The sequence below is a fragment of the Bufo gargarizans genome, chromosome 10 (assembly GCF_014858855.1).
Source record: "Bufo gargarizans isolate SCDJY-AF-19 chromosome 10, ASM1485885v1, whole genome shotgun sequence".
Lineage (NCBI taxonomy): Eukaryota > Metazoa > Chordata > Amphibia > Anura > Bufonidae > Bufo > Bufo gargarizans.
The window spans coordinates 49125153-49149245 of NC_058089.1; the positions used below are offsets into that span (position 1 = coordinate 49125153).

At 46.0% G+C, this 24093-nt stretch overlaps 1 protein-coding gene across 6 annotated transcripts in view; it reads right to left on the minus strand.

Moving 5' to 3' along the window:
- Window positions 1-24093, minus strand: part of PPFIBP2 (PPFIA binding protein 2) — a 165501-nt gene that overhangs the window by 110969 nt on the left and 30439 nt on the right. For all 6 annotated transcript variants that reach the window (XM_044270639.1, XM_044270637.1, XM_044270638.1 and 3 more), the window contains exons 2-3: window positions 14486-14568; window positions 1801-2015 (exon numbers count right to left, since the gene is read on the minus strand). In XM_044270639.1, coding sequence (XP_044126574.1) covers window positions 1801-2015; window positions 14486-14549 — 279 coding nt within the window. In that variant the 5' untranslated portion in view covers window positions 14550-14568. The remainder of the gene's footprint in view (window positions 1-1800; window positions 2016-14485; window positions 14569-24093) is intronic.

The window sequence follows — 24093 nt, forward strand, 5'->3', positions numbered from 1 at the left end:
AGCGCACATGGCCGCCGCTACCATAGAAAATGCCTATTCTTGTCCGGACAAGGATAGGACATGCTCTATCTTTTTTTTGTGGGGCTGCGGATACGGATAGCAGACGGTGTCCTGTCCGCATCTTTTGAAATGAATGGGTCCGCGCCCATTTTGCAAAATTGTGGAACGGATGCGGATTCATATGGTCCTGTGAATGTAGCCTTATACTACAGATATGCCAGAAATACCGCTTTAACTGGAATCACTTTTAAAGGGGTTGGCCCATCTCACCCATTAGTGGCATGTCACTAGGATATGACACCGGTGTCAGGTAGGTTGCCGGTCCCACCTCTGGGACCTGCACCTATTTCTAGAACGGGGCCCCTAAAGCGAACGACCACGCCACCCTCCATTCACTTTTATGAGAGTACCATAAATAGCTGAGCGCTGGCTCCGCTATTTCCAGAACTCCTATAGAGGTGGATAGAGCCGTGGGCGCGCTTGCACAGCGCGCGCTTCATTTATTTCTATGGGAGTATCCGAAATAGTTGACCACGTTTGCCTGGCTCTTTTCGGAACTCCTATAGAAGTGAATGCAGAGGACGCCGCGCTCTCCTTCACTTTGGAGACCCCATTTTACAAATAGGCTGGTGGTTTCAGAGGTGGGACCCGCACCCATTGACACTGGTGACATATCCTAGCGATATACACCAATGTGTGAGATGGGCCATGTTCATGATATTTTCTCCCCACCTATCAGACATTTATAACATATCATCTATGGCCAGACACCCCTTTACTGTCAAATTACCTTTCCCCTTTAATTTCACAGTCACAAAGGTCCAGGAAGATGAGATTTGGGGAGATGGGAGACATGTTCCTCATGCTGAAGAACTGCCTTTGCCGACAGTTTCCTCCCGTAACATCAAGTGAACATTCAGGCCTTTGCCTTTACACATTTTACCCTCGATCAGACCACTTTTGTCTTTAGCATGAGGCCATTTTTAAAGGAAAAGAGATTTACGGAAAAGAGCTTTGTCTGGTTGGTAAGCAGCTTGCTGATACAGAAATCTCCATCGCTGGAGTGCACGTCACCATTTCTGTTTCAGTAGTGGAGTAGAATAGATCACTTCCAGACACTTCTGGCTTATCTCCCAGGGGGGATGAAGGAATAGGTCCACTGAAATACATGTCAGATCCTTCAAGGTGTAAGGCAACTGTCAGACTGTCCCTACACACAGTAGATTTCCGATCAACACTACTGAAGTCATCAAGTTGGTCGCTATTGATCTAATGTTTATAGCCAGTAGGACAACACCTGTCTATATGTCCTATGAGGGGGTCATCTACTTGGGATCTGCATCTAGGAGCCAGAGCTGAGAGCCACTAGCAGACTTGGCTTATCTGAATGGGCGCTCTTGCAATGACCACTGTGGTGGTGGAAATGATCAGCTAATGGCAAATTTCTCCAAATCAGCTGTTTCCTGTGGCTCCTGGGGTTGCTTTTTAACCCCCACCTGCCAAATAAGGACCCATTCCTTCTGATTGTGCTTTACAGCGCCTCATATCACAATTTGGAAGCGATTGAACGTTGCGTCAGAAAGATTGCTCCAAACAACATTTCATTGTATTGTACATTGTATTACATTGTATTGTACAGTGACAATAAAGGCATCTTATCTTATCTAGAAGCCAGGCCTTGCCCATACGGGCATCCATTAATACCCATCATGATGTGTCATTAGAAGGAAAGTGCTCCTATCGGCCATGATATAATAGCGTACGTCATGTAGATGATCGCCGCACAGGTAACTGACTCACCAGATTACTCTCTAGCCACGTGATGACATAGGAGGCCGTCGCGTTGGGGATCTGGTTCCTCAATGCTTCTCGTTCTTCGGGGTTTTCCACCATTTCCAGGGACATTTTTAACTCCTCTACTAGATGCAAAATTGTTATAGTTCCAAAATATTCAGACGGCACCGGGGATCCCACGTCAAAGGCTCTGTTGGCAAATTCTGTGACTGCCTTGGTGCCTAATGCCAATAAAAAAAAAAAAACAGAAGCATCATTAAACACTAGATCTCTGATACATTCCTTAAAGGGGTTTTCCGAGATTTTTATACTAATGACCTGTCCTCTGGATAGGTCATTAGTATCCAATCGGTGGGGGTCTGACACCCGGGACCCCCGCCGATCAGCTGTCTGAGAAGGCACCGGCGCTCGCAGTAGTGCTACGACCTATCCAGCTTTCCCTAGGTCAGTCACGACACGTTCGTCGGTCACATGACCGAGGCGCAACTCAACCCTATAGAAGTGAATGGAGCCGAGCACAATACCAAACATAGCCACTATACAATGTATGGCGCTGTGCTTGGTGGGCAGAGAGGAGGCGTTGGGCTACTGCGAGCGTCGGTGCCTTCTCAAACAGCTGATCAGCGGGGGTCCCGGGTGTCAGACCCCCACCGATCAGATACTGATGACCAGAGGATAGATCATCAGTTAAAAACTCTTGGAAAACCCCTTTAATATCAACTGCAAAGAACTGCAAGGAAGATTTCAGTGCAGCTTCTTCTCATCAGCAATAGAAAGAACAATGGTCACATGCCTATGATAACACCAGTAACAAGACGATTAGTGGTTTATCCGTGAAGATGTCTGAGAAGGATCCCTGTTTGGTCTATGTGTCCGTTTTTTGCTCTCCATGTCTCCACGGACACCACTAGGCTGAACATTAGTTTCCAGAGCGCCTCATTGCAACGATCTGTGAACACCATGGACCAAACATGGATGGCATCTGTGATGTGCCCGTGGTTTTCATGGACCCATAGACTAATGTGCGTGAGGGATCCGTAATGACGGATATAAATAGGGTGTGCTTCCGTGGTGTCACCCCCTACCCGCTGTCCATGGAAAATCAATGATGTGTGAATACAGACATTAAAATCAATGGGTAGGTGTGCTGTCCATGATTCCCTGACGTGTGAAAGAGGCCTGAGTAACCATGTAAATGCCTGATCATTTGGTGCGCGCACAGGAACAAAAACAGCTGCATCAACAAAAAAACTAAAAAGTTATGGCTCTTGTAATGCAACAATGACAACAACAACAACAAAAAAGTTGGATCCTTAAAGGGGTATTCCATCCATGTCCCATGGCCTGCAAATGGTCAAAAAATAAACAAAAAATAGTTCCTCATTACTCACCTTACCGGTCCTCCACCACCTCGTTTCTATGGAGCCGGGGCGCTGCTATGCTCCACTTCCTACTGATGTCCCGAAACAGCAGGAAATAACTGGGAATGGCGGCTGACTGGGCGCCATTCACAGTCATTTTCTGTCATGTCGGGCACTGTCAGCACTGCAGCTGCAGAGGAAATGGTGAGGGGAGTGTAAACTATTTTATTTTCTAACCAATTGCAAGCCACGGGACACCTTTTTTTGATTGAAAAATTACAGAAAAAGAAGGCGGCACAGATGTGTTTTGATCAAAATATATTGGATGAGAGTCTAAGATTTTATCATTAGGCCTAGTTCACACGATAGTTTTTTTTGCGAGTGTACGGACGTTTTTTTTTGTGGTCTGTATACAGTCCGTATACGGAACCATTCATTTCAATGGTTCCGCAAAAAAAACGGAATGTACTCCATATGCATTCCGTTTCCGTTTTTTCGTTTTTCCGTTCCGTTGAAAGATAGAACATATCCTATTATTGCCCGCAAATCACGGTCCGTGGCTCCATTCAAGTCAATGGGTCCGCCAAAAAAAAACGGAACACATATGGAAATGCATCCGTATGTCTTCCGTATCCATTCCCTTTTTGCTGAACAATCTATTGAAACTTTTATGCCCAGACCAATTTTTTCTATGTAATTACTGTATACTGTATATGCCATACGGAAAAACGGAACCGAAATGGAAACACAACAGAAACAAAAAAAAAACGTAAAAAAGGATCCGTGAAAAACAGACCGCAAAACACTGAAAAAGCCATACGGTCGCGTGAACTAGGCCTTTTTAGAGTGAGGGCTCAGCTCATATGTTATGCTTGCATCAATTGTTTTAGTGCATTATTTTCCGTGATTTCATAAATGTAGCCATGGACATCCGCATATTTACTATTATATCGTGCAGGATTTTTGTATCTTTTGGATGTATATATATATCTGTCCAAAAATCGGACAGCACATAAAGTTTTACATTTTTCATTAACAAGTCTGGAGTGCTGCCCTTTTTTTCGACTCTATACATTGGGTAAGCTTATTCCCATTGGGCTTTGCACCCGAATTTTTTTTTTTTCTATTTTTGTTTTTTTTCTAGTGCTGCCATCTTTTGCATTATATATATAAATATAAATATATATATATATATATATATATATATATGCTGTACTCATATGTACAGCGCTATGGAATGAATGACGCTTTAATAATAAATAATAATAATATTGGATGTATATTTTGCAAAATGGGCAGGTCTTCAAGGGGTTAACTGCAGATCATGTATATTTGTTGTCCTCTGTCTAGAATCAATCTAGAACTGATATTCAAGTAAAATTTGTTATTATTTGCCGTGACAAAGTTTTGGGGGCACAGAAGTTGCACTCACACCCAGCCTCAGGACCCTGATTGGGCCCAAGGGACAGCTGTACTATAAATGATACACCAAGCTGGCGGGGGGCCCAGGCACTGATTTTACGACTGCGGCCCAGAAGCTTCAGTATACGCTTCTGGTTATCATCAAGTGGTTCTGATGGTCTATGCAGACAACTCCATTTTGAACCTCAGCCAATGGTGAAAAAAAGTTGCAATTTGCTTCCTCACAGTTACTTTTGTAGAGGATAATAGTAACATTGCTGCAATAGTTTCACATAAGTCACATGGCTGAAATACTTTGTGAGTCATAGGTATTGCTGCCCGGTTTCTTGGGACTAGGCCTGTCATGGTAAATTGCCCAAGAGGAGACACAACCTACAGATCTTCCCTGCTTTATGACTTCCTTGCACAACATGACGTTTTTTTATGAGGAGTTTTTCTAGTTTCCTCTCTTCACCACTGGGTGTCGCCACAACATTGGACAGATAATCTGCAAATAATAAGTGCAAATATGTACTGAGAGCTGTGGGGAAATAATGTGCATGTCCTACAGGTGAATCTGAACACGACTGGACGCCAGTATGGACACATGCTCATACAATTTGCTGACATGGTTTGATGCTTCGTGAACAGTACTTTATAGATACACTATAGTGTTAAGATACATATAGTATATTATTAGGCTTTCCAAGTGTCCTATGAACAAATGGTTTGGTCTGGATTTTGGGCAGGGCACACTTCCTAATTAGTATTTTTTTAATGCCCAAAATAGAGAGGTGATGATCCTCAGGGGAGGTGCTAAGGAAGACCTTAAAGGCTAATGGACATCTTTGAATGTAATACTTTTTATTACTATATTGTGCTTATTTTGGGCTAAAAAAACTTTTTTCCACTCGGCTTTTGAAGGGCATCTGTCAGCAGTTTTGTACCTATGACACTGGGTGACCTGTTACATGTGCGCTTGGCAGCTGAAGGCATCTGTGTTGGTCCCATGTTCCTATGTGCCCGCATTGCTGATAAAAATGAAGTTTTAATATATGCAAATGAGCCTCTAGGAGCAATGGGGGCGTTGCCGTTACACCTAGAGGCTCTGCTCTCTCTGCAACTGCCGCGCCTTCTCCACTTTGATTGACAGGACCAGGCAGTGTAAATGTGATCACACTTGTTCCTGTCAATGAAAGTGCAGAGGGCATGGCAGTTGCAGAGAGAGCAGAGCCTCTAGGTGTAATAGTAACGCCCCCGTTGCTCCTAGAGGCTCATTTGCATACATTAAAACATCATGTTTCTCAGCAATGCGGTCACATATGAACATGGGACCAACACAGACGCCTTCAGCTGCCAAGCACACATGTAACAGGTCAGCCAGTGTCATAGGTACAAAACTGCTGACAGATGCCCTTTAATTAAAAATTTCCAACTGTTTGCTGTAAGCAGTAGCTTTTTCAGATACACTACAGGCTTCTTTTCCTCCTTCACATTGAAGCTCATCAGACAGCTTGGTCTGTAGCCCTTATCTCTCCTAATGGCTCATCAATACTTGTAGAAGCTGAATTCTTATGCCTCATGCAGACATCCGTGTCAGTTTTGGATCAGTGGTAACACGGATACGTGTTGGGTCCGTGGGTCCGTTTTTTGCTGTCCGTGTTGCATCCGTGTTTCACTGACACTGAACAGCTGAAAAATAATTTTCAAAGCATCTCTTCTTAATGATCCGTTAAATACGGATGCAACACGAATGGCATCCGTGTTGCATCTGTGTTTTTCACGGACCCATAGACTATAATGGGCGTGAGGGATCAGGGACCACGGACCAAGATAGGACATGCTGAAAACATGGACCCACGAACCGTGCTAAAACACTGATGTGTAAATACACACATTCAAATGATTGGGGATGTGTGCTGTCCGTGGAGAACACGTACGGCACACGTCCATGAAACACTGAGGCTTTATTCATTTGTTACAAATCCAGCTTAAATGAGTATTTACGAGCTCCCAGGAAGGCAGAGATAAGAGCAACCTGCCAGCTCCACTGATGGAGACAGAGCAGACTGCAGTGCATGTGAAAAGGTGCAGAGACTGCAGAGGAAATTGTAAAAATGTTTTAAATTAACACCTGGTGGTCCTTGGACAGTTTAAAGGGGTCGTCCAGGCTTTTATGACTGATGTAGAACCAAAACAAGAAAAAGGCCTCACTATAATGCCATGATATAGGGCAAACGGGAAAACAACCGTATAAGGCCTCATGCACACGACAGTATTTTTTCACGGTCCGCAAAACGGGGTTCCGTTGTTCCATGATCCGTGTCCGTTTTTTCTTCCGTGTGTCTTCCTTGATTTTTGGAGGATCACCAGACCAGAAAAGTGAAAAAAAAATCAAAGTCAAGTTTGCCTTGAAAATGATAGGAAAAAAACGGACGCGGATGACAATCTTGTGTGCCTCCGTGTTTTTTCACAGACCCATTGACTTGAATGGGTCCGCGAACCGTTGTCCGTCACAAAAATAGGACAGGTTTTTTGACGGACAGGAAACAGGGATCACGGACGCGGATGACAAACGGTGCATTTTCCGAGTTTTCAACGGACCCATTGAAAGTCAATGGGTCCGCAGAAAATCACGGAAAACGGAACAACGGACACGGATGCACACAACGCTCGTGTGCATGAGGCCTAAACCTAAAGTGTTGTCTAACAAACAACAAATGAATGCCCGATGTATTTAAAAATATATATTTTATTTCATAGTAATAAACAAATCATGATTATCAGAATATTTAATATTTAATATAACAAAAAAAGGTTTGAAGAGTCAGCAGAAAACCCCGGATGCCGCAGTCCCGCGGCCAGTGTCTCTGTAACCCGCCAAAAGATGGAACACATGTCAGGTGTGTATATATTATATGCAGTAAGGTGATTCACAGGAAAGGTGGTATAAAGTGCTAACCACTAAAAAAATAATAGCTGTGATCATCACTTTAGTGCATAGCCACTAGATGAGTCTCAAGCACTGGATCCCAATGCTACACAAATGGAAGCATAGACAAAAAATATTATCCATATGGAAATCTCAAAATAGGTGAGACCCCATACACCAGACCTTTAAATGAAGGCTGTAGGCAGAACTCATCTATAGGTACCTGATGGAAAGTTATAGCATAACCATAAGACATGATGGAGGGCAGGCACAGCAGGCACAGGTCAGGCTGAAAAACCTTATTTATGACTGATTGCCTGTTGTCAGGATAGGCCATCACAAGCTGATCGGCGGGGTTGCAGGTTGTCGGACCCCACTGATCAACTGGTGGATAGGCAATCACTTAGTAAAACCTGGACAACCCCTTTAAAGTTATATATGTCAACTGATTTCATGGCATCTGCACATAACTGGACCTAAGGTGTGGATGAGCAAAGCAAAAAGTGAAATCCTCGGCAGGATACAATGTGTGGACGTACACGTAAAGGCTTTTTTTCTGTACTTAGCTGTTAATGGGCTATCCTCAGGACCGGTCATCAATATTGGATCGGTGGGGGTCCGATACCGGTCACTACCACTGATCAGTTGTTTTGAGCAGCCAGGGAGGAAAGGCTCAGTTCACGGTGTAGTTTCCCTCATTGGCGTACTTCAGATGAGATCCCATTCACCTGAATTTTAAATACAGCTGCAGTACCCAGGGACGGCCACTACACAGTGTATGGCGCTGTCTGCATCTGGCTCTATCCACTATACAGTGCTGCCGGCCAGTGATGGCCAGTTTGCCGTAAACACATGCGGGCTGCCATCTTTATTCACAAGTCCGGCGATGCACAGGTAAATCCTTACCTGTGCCTGTGCGCGAGCCGGTCTGAAATGAAATGCGGTCACCGGGAGCAGGCAGTTCCGAGAACAGCCACCAGGGGCCTTCATCGGGCTGTTATAAAAACTGCCTGCACCCGGAGACCGCATTTCATTTCAGACCTGCTCGCGCACAGGCACAGGTAAGGATTTACCTGTGCATCGCCGGACTTGTGAATAAAGATGGCAGCCTGCATGTGTTCACGGGCGAACATGGCGAACTGGCCTTCACTGCTGCTGGCTGCCCGAAACAGCTGATCGGTTTGGGCTGCCGGGAGTCGCAACCCCTCCGATCTGACATTGATGACCTATCCTGAGGACAGGCCTTCCATATCATAGTACTGGAAAACCCCTTTAAATTAAAGCTATAGCCAACCCCCCACCCGAGTAAGAAATTTACAGCGTTCTGGGTTTTTATTAGCGCTGGAGGCATGAGCGGCCGTTGTTGTACTATCTGGTGGTTTATGTTCCCTGCGGTCGGCTGGGTAGTGGTGACTGGAAGATGTAAATGTGCCGAAATTCAAGTTATTAAAATAGCGCTGATTAATTAACAAGCGAGAGGATGACAGGTGACAAGCCGGCACCTTGGCTCTTACTAATGGGGGAAGTTGGAGCCTTTAACAGGAGCATGAAAGGCGCTGCAGGCGACGCCGGGGCTGTCACATCCGCTCAGCTTCTCTGCACGACTCAAATTATTTGAATTATACGTCTTGACTTGAAGGAACCACTTTAAACGGGAAAGCGAAGAAGCCAAACGGACGGGCAAAGATTTGTCAGATGGATCTGAAGACCCTGTAATGTAGATGGTTTCTAATGAAGGGGAATCCAAGTATCTAGGTCCAGTATATATCTAGGTGTATTGGGTCCGGGAAAGCAGCTCTTAGAGGAGCCTGTTACTTTGTAATATACATATGTGTTTGCTTTTCTGTAGGATACATTATAAATCGATCTGATTGCCAGTGTTACATTGAAACATTTTTAGATATTTCCTCTTTTGATGTTCCGTAAACAGTCATGACTATATCTAGGAAAATGCAATTTTTTGCCATTTTTTTAATTAAATATTTCCCCTAGTATTTATTAAAGGGATATCGAAGGATTTTAATATATTTTTTATATCTATTTTTGATGGATAAACCATCAATATCTAATCATCGGGGGTCCGGCAACAACACCCCTTCCGATCAGCTGTTCCTGAGTAGCTCTGGTGTTGGAACGACACTGTGTAGTGGGTGGAACTGGTTACCATTCACTTCAATGGGAGCAGCACTACAGAAACCAGCTTGGTTCACTGGATTGCTGCCAACTTCCGGTACTACAAGGTTAGGGGGGAGGGTTAGGTGGGGGTGCAGGGGGGGCGCCTGCTGATTAGATATTGATGGTCTATCCTGATGACCACCCCTCACATTTTTAGTTATTTGGTAATTAATATATAGGATATGCCTGTGATGGCTAACCTCCGGCGCTCCAGCTGTGGTAAAACTACGACTCCCAAGATGTACACTTGCTTGGCTGTTCTCAGAACTCCATAGAAATGAATGGAGCATGCTGGGAGTCGTAGTTTCACCGCAGCTGGAGCGCCGGAGGTTAGCCATTACTGGTAGGTCATTAATACAGTAGGCTTGAGCGAATCGGGTTCGCACCACTCTATCCGAACCCGATTCATTTGAAAACTTTGTTTAGAATATGCGCTCTGTACCGCAATAAAATGTATTGGCTCCGCTGAGGCCTTGTTCTTCCCGCCACAAGTAACGCGAGACTTGCTTAGTCTCGTGCCTGTGACGTCACATTACAGTTCGGTTTTGCGCATAGCATACATTCCCATTTCAAAATCCGAAGCTAAACTTAGGCACAAACCCGAGTTTGGTTTCAGATCTTGAAGCAGTAATTTATGCGCTGAACCAAACTGCACCGTCATAGGCACGTTACTTGTGGGGGGGAAGAACAAGGCCTCAGCAGAGCCAATACATTTAATTGCGGTACGGAACTCATATTCTAAACAAAGTTTTCAAACGGATCAGGTTTTGGATGGAGCAGTCCGAACCCGCTTCGCTCAAGCCTAGTCATCAATATCAGATCAGCGGGGGTCCAACTCCTGACACCCCCGCCCATCAGCTGTTAGAAGTGGCCTCTTTCTAGGCCAGTGACATCACCATACCTCGGTCATATGGCCTAAGTGCAGCTCAGCCCTATTCAAGTCAATGGGGCTGAACTGTAATACCGAGTACAGCCACTACACAATGTACGGCGCTGTGCCTGGCGAGCTTCTGTGAGCCCCCCGGCTCAGCGGAGCTTCGGTGAGCGCCGCAGCTTCCTGAAACAGCTGATGTGATAATGATGACCTATCCTGAGGATAGGTTATCATTATCATTTCCTGGATAACCCCTTTAAGTAACGCCCCTTCCTGCTAAACCACTCCTCCTTATAAGCCACTCCCTAGAGGTGCAAAAAGTGGGTAAAAACATAATAAATTTCTTGAAAGAGGCACGTGGCGCAAATTGTGTGAGACTTCTGATGCCTTGTTGCTTAGTCAATCTCCCCTGTAATATTTTTGTGCTGTTCGGGCCGGAAGGAGAATATACCTGTCCCTGTGATGTGCTGACCTTGGGTGACAGAATCTCTTTAAATGATAATTTCCATCTAATTCTATTCTTCTCTGCTAGCGCGGTTCCGTCAGATGACACGGCGACCGGGGAACAGGTACAAGAACTTTCTATCCTCCTTGTTTGCTCACAGTCGTGTCAATGTTTATCCAGGGATCACACGGGGCAGAGGGCGATTTTGAAGGTTAGGGGTTTAAAGGAATACTGATTGGTTACATTTTGTTTCTTTTCCAGGACAGGTTGGATTTTTGTTAATATGTAGTAGAAGTAATACTGCCTAACGAGCTTCCAGTCACGATTAGTTAACCTCATGCTGGCGTCCTGTAAAATTCCACAGCAAATGAAGCTGCACGCCGCGGGTCCTTAAAAAAACAGGACTTAGCAATGTTCTTTTGTATGTGATCCCCGGGTAATCGAAATTCTGCATTATAAAACCGTGGGCCTGAGCATGTCCTAACATTTACTGGAAGGACATGCAAAAACCTGCAATGGTGGGGCAAAATAAGACTTCAAGGGGATTTCCAATAGTAGCATGTTCTCTTAGGGTCCATTCACACGTCCGTATGTGTTTTGTGGATCAAAAAAACACGGACACCAGCAATGTGCGTTCCGCACTTTGCGGACCGCACGCCGCCAGCACTCTCATAGAAAATGACTTTTCTTGTCCGCAATTGCGGACAAGAATAGGGCATGTTCTATTTTTTTGCGGAACAGAAGTCGGATGCGGACAGCACATTCCGGCCCCATTGAAAATAAATGGGTCCGCACCTGTTCCGCAAAATTGCGTTAGTGTGAATGGAGATATTGTCACATTGATATCTGACACTACGAAATTTCTTGCTAAGATATGACCTATTATAAGGTTTTTCCAGGATTTGCACTCTTTTTAAGTAGGCCCTCTAACAAGAAGTACTCAAGAAGAGAATCATACTCTTCTGATCCCCACTGCTGCAGTCCGGTCCCCTGGCTATATTCTGTGATCTTTCAGTCCCTGGTCTCTTTACTTCGGGACAGGCTATGGAAGGGTTCACGTGCGCTGCTGCAGCCAATAACTGGGCTTGTAGTGCGAAACTGCTGGGTCACGTGCCACTTGAGGAAATGTGACTGCTGAGACCAGTCATTGGCTACAGCGGTGTAAAATACTCCCTCTATACCCCACTGGAAATAAACAAGCTGGGGACCGGAAGATCGTTGAGCGTAGCCAGGGCACGGGAACCAGGTGAGTATAATTCTTTCCTTATCTGAAAAAGCTACTGCTTACAGCAAACAGTTGGAAATATTTTATTAAAGGGCATCTGTCAGCAGTTTTGTCCCTATGACACTGGCTGACCTGTTACATGTGCACTTGGCAGCTGAAGGCATCTGTGTTGGTCCCATATCCATATGTGCCTGCATTGCTGAGAAAATGATGTTTTAATATATGCAAATTAGCCTCTAGGAGCAACGGGGGCGTTACCATTACACCTAGAGGCTCTGCTATCTCTGCAAATGCTGCGCCCTCCACTCTTTTGATTGACAGGGCCAGGAGTGATGACGATTATACCGCCTGGCCCTGTCAATCAAAGTGCAGAGGGTACAACAGTTGCAGAGAGAGCTGAGCCTCTAGGTGTAACGACAACTCCCCCATTGCTCCTAGAGGCTCATTTGCATATATAAAAAAAAATCGCAGCAATGCGGGCACATTAAAACATGGGACCAACACAGATGCCATCAGCTGCCAAGTGCACATGTAACGGGTCAGCCAGTGTCATAGGTGCAAATCTGCTGACAGGAGCCCTTTAAGTATACCACGTGCTAGGGGGCCTATTAAAAAAGGGTTTAAACGCTGAAAAAATCCTGAAAAGACCTTTTTCAAAATCCTACAAAACCCTTCATTAGGTTATATGAAAAGGGGCTAAAAGGGACGAATACAATAGGGTTCCTGCTTCCAGTATTAGGCCCCATGCACACGGCCGTGTTTCACAGCCGTGTGCGGGCCGTGGAACCGCGGCCTGGATCCCTCCTGAGAGCAGGAGCGCACGGCGTCACTGGTTGCTATGACGCCGTGCGCTCCCTGCTGCCGGCACAGTACAGTAATACACTGGTATGATCTATACCAGTGTATTACTGTATTGCGGCGGCAGCAGGGAGCGCACGGCGTCATAGCAACCAGTGACGCCGTGCGCTCCTGCTCTCAGGAGGGATCCAGGCCGCGGTTCCACGGCCCGCACACGGCTGTGAAACACGGCCGTGTGCATGGGGCCTTAATGTGACAATATCTAGAAAAACATTATATTTTTGGTAAAAACTCTTGAAGTCTCATTTTGCTCCCATCATTGTCGAAGTTTTTGAATGTCCTTCCAGTAAATGTTAGGGCATGCTCAGGCCTACGGTTTTATAATGCAAAATTTCATACAGTCATCATAGAGTTCCACCCCTTTAAGACATTATGGACATCATAGAGCTCTACTCTCAGAAGTACCCCACCCCAGACAGCTTACAAAAAGCACACTTGCGTTGGCAGCCCCTAACCAAAAATGTATTACATGGTCAGCTGTTCTTTTGAATAACCGGCATGTAATACCACACTTCACCTGCAGGCGGACCAGATGCAGCTGATCGCCAGAGGTTTTCTAGAACTGAACTCCTGCCGAGCTGACGCTCTAAAAAAAAAAAAAAAAGAATTGGAACCTTCTCCACTTTTCCTTTGCACTAGCCCTGATACATCTCACCTACTGTATAGCTTAGTCCTCAAGGTTCCTCATGTTGGACCCGGGGGTGCACCTAGCTTTTTTTCTGCTTGAGGCGAAAACTGAAACGCCCGGCTCAGGCTGCACAATAATGATGACACTGGCCTCTGATAGGCTATAGGAACTAGGACTAAAGACATCACTGCCGTCATAGAATTCAACTGTATTGCTGTCCTGAGTAAAGCAATGCCGTTGAATATGTAGACACAATGAAAGCGCTCATTGCCCATGACCCTCCTGCTGCCCGCCTCTTGCCCCTACCTGGTGCTGCCTGAGGCGATCGCCTCACCTGGCCTCATTGGTGGTGCACCCCTGGTTAGACCCATTAGTCTCTCCTACCCTAGGTATGCCTTTAAAAAAGAAAAAATAATTCAGGATAGAAATATACATTTAGAAAATAAAACAGGGGACCTTCCAATGTCATTTTGTGCTTGTCAGCTACATTAGGCCCACCAGAACAAATTATTCTGAAGGACCAACACCTTTATCTTGCCTGAGGACCTTTGGGATCATCACTGCACACATAGAACATACATACTTTGGTAAGTTTGCGGCATGTAAGTCCCTCCCAGGGCAGGAAGGCCCACTTATTGGTGGGGCTTATATAAGACCCTCCCGTTTTGGCCCAAGACTGCTGAATTTTCCAGGACTGTCTGGAGGATCTTCCAGTACTGAGCCTGGGACCTGCACTTTGGAAAGTTTGGAGTACAATGCCTGGTTAGCTAGTAAAAGTCTGCAGTACAATACCTGCTATGATGTCATCCATTTGCTCTAAGGCCGCCTCAAGCATATGACTGGCGTCCGAAGCCATGTTCGATGTAGTCTGTCACCTGCAGAATGGAAAAGAAAACTCAGTTAGCAGTTATGCATTTTTCTAGCCCTACTCTATGATAATGAGTGGCAACAATGCAATGTGAAAAGGGGACAAACGATCGTTATTACGATCATTCATCCCCCATTCAATCTGCATACTGTCTGCAGAACAATGATGATGCCTTGTCGACAAACAGCACATCCCAAAGCGCAGGGGCACGTTGCTATGGCTGAGAACAAGACTGTTAAACAAAACAAGCAATGCAACAGCTCACTGCAAACCAAATAAAGTACAAAATTGCATCATAATATCAAATGCTGAACTAATAAGTTAGAGATACTTGGCAAATCGTTTTGTACAAAATTATTTGAGCCCGTCTGCCGAACGTCAAGGCAATCTCTAGTTAGACGGGTTCCTAACACTAAATATACCTGTTATGTGCCATAGCGGCTATCATATAATTCAGAAAGTGCAGGTTCCACTTACATGCTGGATCCGCCTGAATTTCTGTCATTTTCGGTGCCAAAATGGCCTCCATTAATGCGTGCATGCTGGTAACTGCTTTCCCTGGATATAATGGAGGCCATTTTGGCACCGAAAATGACAGAAATTCAGGCGGATCCAGCATGTAAGTGGAACCTGCACTTTCTGAATTATATGATAGCCGCTATGGCACATAACAGGTATATTTAGTGTTAGGAACCCGTCTAACTAGAGATTGCCTTGACGTTCGGCAGACGGGCTCAAATAATTTTGTACGAAACGTTTTGCCAAGTATCTCTAACTTATTAGTTCAGCATTTGATATTATGATGCAATTTTGTACTTTATTTGGTTTGCAGTGAGCTGTTGCATTGCTTGTTTTGTTTAACAGTCTTGTCGACAAACAATCATTTTGGGTGCCACATCAATGATACGATCACCCGATTAACGGGTCTCACACTTTACACAGGCCAATAGTTCTTCTGGAGCTCCCGAGCTGTTGGAAATTGCACCTCGCAGTTGGCCCTGGCAGCCTCGAACTTCTGGGGAGCCATTTGCTCACAGTGCATTTTGTAGGGACAAAATTCATTTTGCAAAGTTTTGTGTGACAAAATGAATTCTGTGTGACAAAATGAAATCCTGTGCGACACAATGACATTCTGTGCAACAAAATGAAATCCTGTGTCACAAAATACATTTTTTAGAAATAAACTTTGGCGAAATTGATTCCTGTTCACAATGGGAACAACCATCCTACATGCTGCCTTTTGTTAAAAAATGTCATTTTGTGTGCAGATTTATTCTGTGATTCTGTGTTACAAAGTAACATTCTGTGCGACAAAATCAATCCTGTGGGACAAAATGAGTGTTGTGTCACAAAATAAATTTTATGATACAAAATGAATTCCATGTAACAAAATCAGTTCTGTCACAAAATACCATTCCGTACGACAAAATGATGTGAATGGATTTTGTGTCACATTATGAATTGTGTGTCGCAAGATAACATTCTGTGCGACAAAAAAGATTTCTGTAAAGATAAAAAGAATTCTGTGATTACTACATTCATGTTGTGTCACAAAATACACTGCGCACAAACTGCACACCATACAAACTGGGAGTCTATAGCATAGGTTGGAGACCACAATACTATTTTCGGAGGTCTCATACTTTCCCTATGCGGTTTCTACGTGGACGTGATGAAAGCACATGCAGACGGTCCCAGCAAATGATCAGACGTTGCGCTCTAGTGATGTCCATCGACGTTACTGAAGTTAGCCCTAAGCCCGTAAGCCAAGAGATATGATTTCATAACCCGATTATGTCACTCTGGACTCTTACTGCTATGCGGACATTAAGCAGGAATGACATGTGTTTCCAGGTTAATATTACTGTGTTCTCCTGTTAAAGAGAAACTCCGGGCAACATGGTATTTTTAACCCCCCAACTAATATTATAACAGGATGTCTGTATCCTGGACCTCACAGCAGGGTGTCAGCTGAAAGGCAATGTGTGACATATGCAAAGTTGTCATGGGAATATCGTAGTAAGTGCTGCGGGCCATTTCGCCGGTATATTACTACAGATCGCCTGATATTTATAGAGTGACCCCATAAGCCAAGATCTGTACATAGAGCGTATTGTCTCAGGCCCATGCCAAAACCATTTAAAGGGGTCGTCCAGAATTTTCATATTGATGGCCTATCGTCAGGATAGGTCTTCAATATCAGATTGGCGGGGGGTCCGATGTAACATTCATCGGTCACGTGGCCTTTGCGCAGTTCAGTCCCATTCAAGTGAATGAAGCTGAGCTGTAATACCAAGCGCCGCCACTATACAATGGATGGAGCTGTAGTTGGCAAGCTGCGAGAAGGCCGCGGCACTCACCGGAAGTCCACGGTCTCCTCAAACAGCTGATTGGTGTCGGACCCTAATCAATCAAGTACTAAGGATAGGTCATCAATAAAAGAATCTTGGACAACCCCCTTTAAGACCAGTGATTATGAGGCTAATGCTAAAATAGTGAAACCGTAATTATAAACTGAAGACAGTCAGTGAAAGGCGGTGAGATCATGAATGGGGCCTGCCGGCTAAGCAGTCCTGTCTCCTGGATGATCCGATCCTTACATGAACCTGCTCCAAAAAAAGCACAAAGCAGATGGACTTTTAATTGTAAGCGCGCAGGCAAGAGAACATAGCTCATCTGCACAATTAGCTCTGAGCATTGATGAGGATACAGGTGGCAAGGTTTTATATATAGCTTATGTCATTAGAAGGGACGAGCTGCGATCTTAGTGGTTGGCGGTAATTATACGCCATGCTTTGGTGAAAGGTTCTAGATGATTAATGATGGATACGGACACTGTGAACTACTGAAGCACGAGGACGTCTTTATCAGTCCTCCAACTTAAAAGCTCATGCATGGGAACGTATTGTTTTGTCCATGTCTGTTCCGCTCGTATGCAGAACCATTCATTTCAAAGGGGAAGCAAAAAAACGGAAATGGCTCCTTATGTCTGCAAGTCCGCTCTGCAAAAAAAATATTCCTATTATTGGCCGTTTTGCATCAATGGATCAGCAAAAAAAAAAAAACAGATGTAACACGGACATCACCGTATTTTTTGCGGATCCGTGTTTTGCGGACATATGGTCGTGTGTATGAGCCCTAAAAACGACTCTTGAGGGTTGTGGTGTTAGGAATAACCAATGGGGGCACCAGAAATGTCAAACTCCCTGCGTCTGCTCTGAGAATCAGATTTGTGTTTTTGATATAGAACCAACATATTCTGCTGTGCTTCACAGCGGTTTCTCTTCCCTCTGGGGGGCTCACAATCTGAACACTGACAAGCACCAAGGTCAGTTAACCTATGGAAATGTTTTTTTTTGTTTTTTTTGGAGGAAGCTGGAGAACCAGAAGAAAGGTTGGATTCGACCTCAGGAACTCAATGCTGCACTGCAACAGCGCTTGCAGCTGAGCCTGATTTTACACAGCGGCCACTGCAGGAGAAATGTGGTATTACATGTCACTCATTAAACTGAATGGGAGATCGGGTCAAACATGGCTGCGCTGAGTCCTCCAGGGCAGAAGCTCAAGTACAAAATCAGGTGACTCACCCTGCCCTGTGGTGTCCATATGGCCTAATGGCGGATATGGACAGGGGTTGCCCTAACAGATCAAATTACACAATAGATAGATAGATGGATAGATAGATAGATAATAGATAATAGATAGATAATAGATAGATAGATAGATAGATAGATAGATAGATAAGCAATCAGTCCAGCAGCGAGAAAAGGTTTATGGGGGAAAATAAGGTAAATGACTCCAAAGGGTATCGGGAGATCCATTTGAGAGAGGAGCTATCACTGGGGATGAGCGAATCGGATGAAACACACAAGTGGTACCTTGGAACCGAACCCGAGTTCGGGAAATGTTTTTTTTACAGTACAAATTAATTTATAAGGTTATTACGCTCATCGGAGCCAATACATTCTAATACTGTACAGAGCTCCTGCTCCGTACAGTATTAGAACAAAGTTTTATGCGAATCGACTTCGGATGTTTCATCCGAAGTGGATTCGCCCACCCCTAGCTGTCACCTCTCCTGACATGTCCGTTTTAGTGACTACTTGCTTTCCCCATGTAATACCAACTCTGGAGCCTCCATTCTTATGACTCTATGTTGTGCTATTCCTCTGTTATTCCTATTATAAGTTTATGAATGAACTGCCAGCAGTCTGCAATAAAGGTCCAACCGGGTGTTACCAGTTGGGGGTGTGTCCCTGCCCAATCTGACACTATCCCATCAGTGTTGCTAGTGACAGACTGTGCCAGGGACACTCTGCCCCACAGTTATCTACAGAACGAAGTGAAGGAGAGCGCACCGCGCATGAGTAGCCGCCCTCCATTCATTTCTATGGGAGTTCTGAAAATAGCCAAGGGGCGTGCTCAGCTATCTTTGGAAGTCCCCTAAGGCCTCATGGACACAGCCATTGCCAATATGCAGGCACCGGCCGCGTGCTCCCCGCATCACGGATGGGGGCACATTAACTTGAATAGGTCCGCAGTCCGGAGCTGCGGTGCGGAACGGAGGCACAAAACCCCACAAGTCAAATGGGTTTCGATCCGTTGCCCATGCATTGGGGACCGTAAATTGCGGTCCCCAATGCACAGAACAGCCGCACAACGGCCGTGTGCATGAGGCCTAAGGGTGGAGAGCACACCGTGCAAGTGCGTCCACCGCTCAATTTACTTCTATGGAACTGCTGGAAATAGTCAGGCCAGCTTGGCCACTTTTAGCACTTCCATCGAAATGAACGGAAGGCGGCTGCGCATGGGCGGTGTGCTTTTGTCCACTTTGGGAGCTCAGTTCTAGAGATAGGTGCGGGTGAAAGCTCATCAGCCTTGGAAAACCCTTTAAAAGTTGGAAACAATTAGGTGGATATTAGCTCCATGATGTCACAGATCTCTGTGACCTAGAACTAGCACGTAACTACAGAAGGGTCTAGAGCCCTCAGGCTGGAGGAGGCCGTCATGGCGCCGTATATACAGCTTCTATACTTTACATTATGACATTATTATTGCAGGATCCAACAGGCATCGGTGTCACTTACAAATGGCCAATGCAACAGAGTAATCCATGATTTATTACTCATAGAGCCAAAGCCATCACCATTAAGGCCTCTTTCACACGGGGGGGGGGGGTGCACCCCGTTGCCGTATTGCGGACCGCATTTGCGGATCCGCGATACACGGGTGCCGTTCCGTGGGCACTTCAATGGGTCCGCAAATCCAGGGGTGCGGGATGGAAGCACGGAACGTTACCCTACGGAAGCACTACGGAGTGCTAACGTGGGGTTTTCGTCCAGTACTTCCGTTCCGCAAAAAGATAGAACATGTCCTATCTTTTTGCGGAACGGCCGGATCGCGGAACGATTTAAGTGAAAGGGTCCGCGATCCGCTGCCCCACAGACTGTGCCCGTGCATTGCGGCCCGCATTTTGCGGGCCGCAGCACGACCACGGGGCACACACGCCCGTGTGAACGAGGCCTAAGTCATATCACCACTGAACCTCCAGTTCCAGTGCAATATCTGAGCATGGGGTTACTTAGGCATCAGAGGTAAGTGATGTGGCGTAAACACAGGAGAAAAATCTGCACATTATGCAGGTAGTTACAAACCCAGGAGCGAGTCATAAGACCAGGTGCAGTGTCTGACACGTGTTTCGGCCCTGCAGCCTGCAGCCTTGTATGCAGGAATGTGCAAGGAGGTGTTATTACTATGCATTGTTGTCTCCTTGGTATACTGTAAATATTATCAGAATGTAACACTGCTTTTAGCGTCTTGGTTTTCAGCCTTTGTATATTAAAGGGAACCTGTCACCGGGATTTTGGGTATAGAGCTGAGGACATGGGCTGCTAGATGGCCGCTAGCACATCCGCAATACCCAGTCCTACAGCTCTCTGTGCTTTTATTGTGGAAAAAAACCGATTTGATACATATGCAAATTAACCTGAGATGAGTCCTGTCCCCGACTCATCTCACGTACAGGACTCATCTGAGGTTAATTTGCATATGTATCAAATCGGTTTTTTTACACAATAAAAGCACACAGAGCTATGGGGACTGGGTATTGTGGATGTGCTAGCGGCCATCTAGCAACCCATGTCCTCAGCTCTATACCCAAAATCCAGGTGACAGGTTCCCTTTAATGCTTTAACATTCTTTCATTATAGGGGTCACTCCAGACTACACATCCAGACTGCTGTTATAGGGGGGCCCCAGACTACACATCCAGACTGCTGTTATAGGGGGCGCTCCAGACTATACATCCAGACTGCTGTTATAGGGGGCGCTCCAGACTATACATCCAGACTGCTGTTATAGGGGGCGCTCCAGACTACACATCCAGACTGCTGTTATAGGGGAGCCCCAGACTACACATCCAGACTGCTGTTATAGGGGGGCCCCAGACTAATCATCCAGACTGTTGTTATAGGGAGCGCTCCAGACTCCACATCAAGACTGCTGTTATAGGGAGCGCTCCAGACTACACATCCAGACTGCTGTTATAGTGGGCGCTCCACCTACGCATTCAGACTGTTGTTATAGGGGGCCCTGCAGACTACACATCCAGACTGCTGTTATAGGGAGCGCTCCAGACTACACATCCAGACTGATGTTATAGGGGGCGATCTAGACTACACATCCAGACTGATCTTATAGGGGGCGCTCCACCTACACATTCAAACTGTTGTTATAGGGGGCGCTCTAGATTAAACAGCCAGACTGCTGTCATAGGGGGCATTCCAGACTACACATCCAGACTGCTGTTATAGGGAGCGCTCCACACTACACTTCCAGATTGCTATTATAAGGAGCGCTCCAGAGTACACATCCAGACTGCTGTTATAGGGGGCTCTCGAGACTACACATCCAGACTGCTGTTATAGGGGGCTCTTGAGACTACACAGCCAGACTGCTGTTATAGGGGGAGGTCCAGACTACACATTCAGACTTCTGTTATAGTGAGCTCTCCAGACTACACATCCAGACTGCTGTTATAGGGGGCGCTGAAGACTACACATTCAGACTGCTGTTATAGGGGGCGCTGCAGACTACATATCTAGACTGCTGTTATAGGGAGCGCTGAAGACTACACATTCAGACTGCTGTTATAGGGGGCGCTGCAGACTACCCATCTAGACTGCTGTTATAGGGGGTGCTCCAGACTACACAACCATACTGCTGTTATAAGGAGCGCTCCAGAGTACACATCCAGACTGCTGTTATAGGGGGCTCTCGAGACTACACAACCATACTGCTGTTATAAGGAGCGCTCCAGAGTACACATCCAGACTGCTGTTATAGGGGGCTCTCGAGACTACACAACCATACTGCTGTTATAGGGAGCGCTCCAGACTACACAACCATACTGCTGTTATAAGGAGCGCTCCAGAGTACACATCCAGACTGCTGTTATAGGGGGCTCTCGAGACTACACATCCAGACTGGTGTTATAGGGTGCTCTCGAGACTACACAGCCAGACTGCTGTTATAGGGTGCTCTCCAGACTAAACATCCAGACTGCTGTTATAGGGGGAGGTCCAGACTACACATCCAGACTGCTGTTATAGGGGGCGCTGAAGACTACACATTCAGACTGCTGTTATAGGGGGCGCTGCAGACTACACATCTAGACTGCTTTTATAGGGGGCGCTCCAGACTACACTTCCAGACTTCTATTATAGGGGGAGGGTCAGAGTATAAGTCCAGACTACTGTTATAGGGGGCGCTCCAGATTAAACAGCAAGACTGCTGTCATAGGGGGCGCTCCACCTACACATTCACACTGTTGTTATAGGGGACAGTACAGATTCCACATCCAGACTGCTGTTATAGGGGGTGCTCCAGACTACTCATCCAGACTGCTGTTATAGGAGACGCGCCAGACTACACATCCAGACTGCTGTTATAGGAGACGCTCCAGACTACACATCCAGACTGCTGTTTTAGGAGGCGCTCCAGACTACACATCCAGACTGCTGTTATAGGAGGCGCTCCAGACTACACATCCAGACTGCTGTTATAGGGGGCGCTCCAGACTAGACATGCAGACTGCTGTTATAGAGGGCACTTTAGACCACATATCCAGACTGCTGTTATAGAGGGTGCTCCAGACTACACATCCAGACTGCTGTTATAGTGATCACTCCAGACTATACATCCAGACTGCTGTTATAGGGAGCGCTCCAGACTACTCATTCAGACTGCTGTTATAGGGAGCGCTCCAGACTACACATCCAGACTGCTGTTATAGGGGGTGCTCCAGACTACACATCCAGACTACTGTTATAGGGGGCTCGCTAGACTACACATCCAGACTGCTGTTATAGGGGGCGCTCCAGACTGCTGTTATAGTGATCACTCCAGACTATACATCCAGGCTGCTGTTATAGGGAGCGCTCCAGACTACTCATCCAGACTGCTGTTATAGGGAGCGCTCCAGACTACACATCCAGACTGCTGTTATAGTGATCACTCCAGACTATACATCCAGACTGCTGTTATAGGGAGCGCTCTAGACCACTCATCCAGACTGCTGTTATAGGGAGTGCTCCAGACTACACATCCAGACTGCTGTTATAGGGGGTGCTCCAGACTACACATCCAGACTACTGTTATAGGGGGCTCTCCAGACTACACATCCAGACTGCTGTTATAGGGGGCGCTCCAGACTACAGATCCAGACTGCTGTTATAGTGATCACTCCAGACTACACATCCAGACTGCTGTTATAGGGAGCGCTCCAGACTACTCATCCAGACTGCTGTTATAGGGAGCGCTCCAGACTACACATCCAGACTGCTGTTATAGTGATCACTCCAGACTATACATCCAGACTGCTGTTATAGGGAGCGCTCCAGACTACTCATCCAGACTGCTGTTATAGGGAGTGCTCCAGACTACACATCCAGACTGCTGTTATAGGGGGTGCTCCAGACTACACATCCAGACTACTGTTATAGGGGGCTCTCCAGACTACACATCCAGACTGCTGTTATAGGGGGCGCTCCAGACTGCTGTTATAGTGATCACTCCAGACTATACATCCAGGCTGCTGTTATAGGGAGCGCTCCAGACTACTCATCCAGACTGCTGTTATAGGGAGCGCTCCAGACTACACATCCAGACTGCTGTTATAGGGGGCACTCCAGACTACACATCCAGACTGCTGTTATAGGGGGCGTTCCAGACTACAGATCCAGACTGATGTTATAGGGGGCGCCCCATAGGAAAACGTATTCACATCCAACCACAAGGAGTGATTTAGTTCCCATAAATAATGTCACGTTGAGGTTGGGCAGACAACACAACGTGCTCTCATGGCTCTAATCCATCGTGGAAAAAGTTATCCTCGCTGTAAGCCTTGCTTTCATCATCAGATAATGCCTCCAGCTAATGAATCTATATGAAGAAATTATAAGTGATTCACTGTGCACAGCATGGGTGTAGTTGACAGCGTTCCTTACAAGACGTGGTACCGGCCCAACTCCTC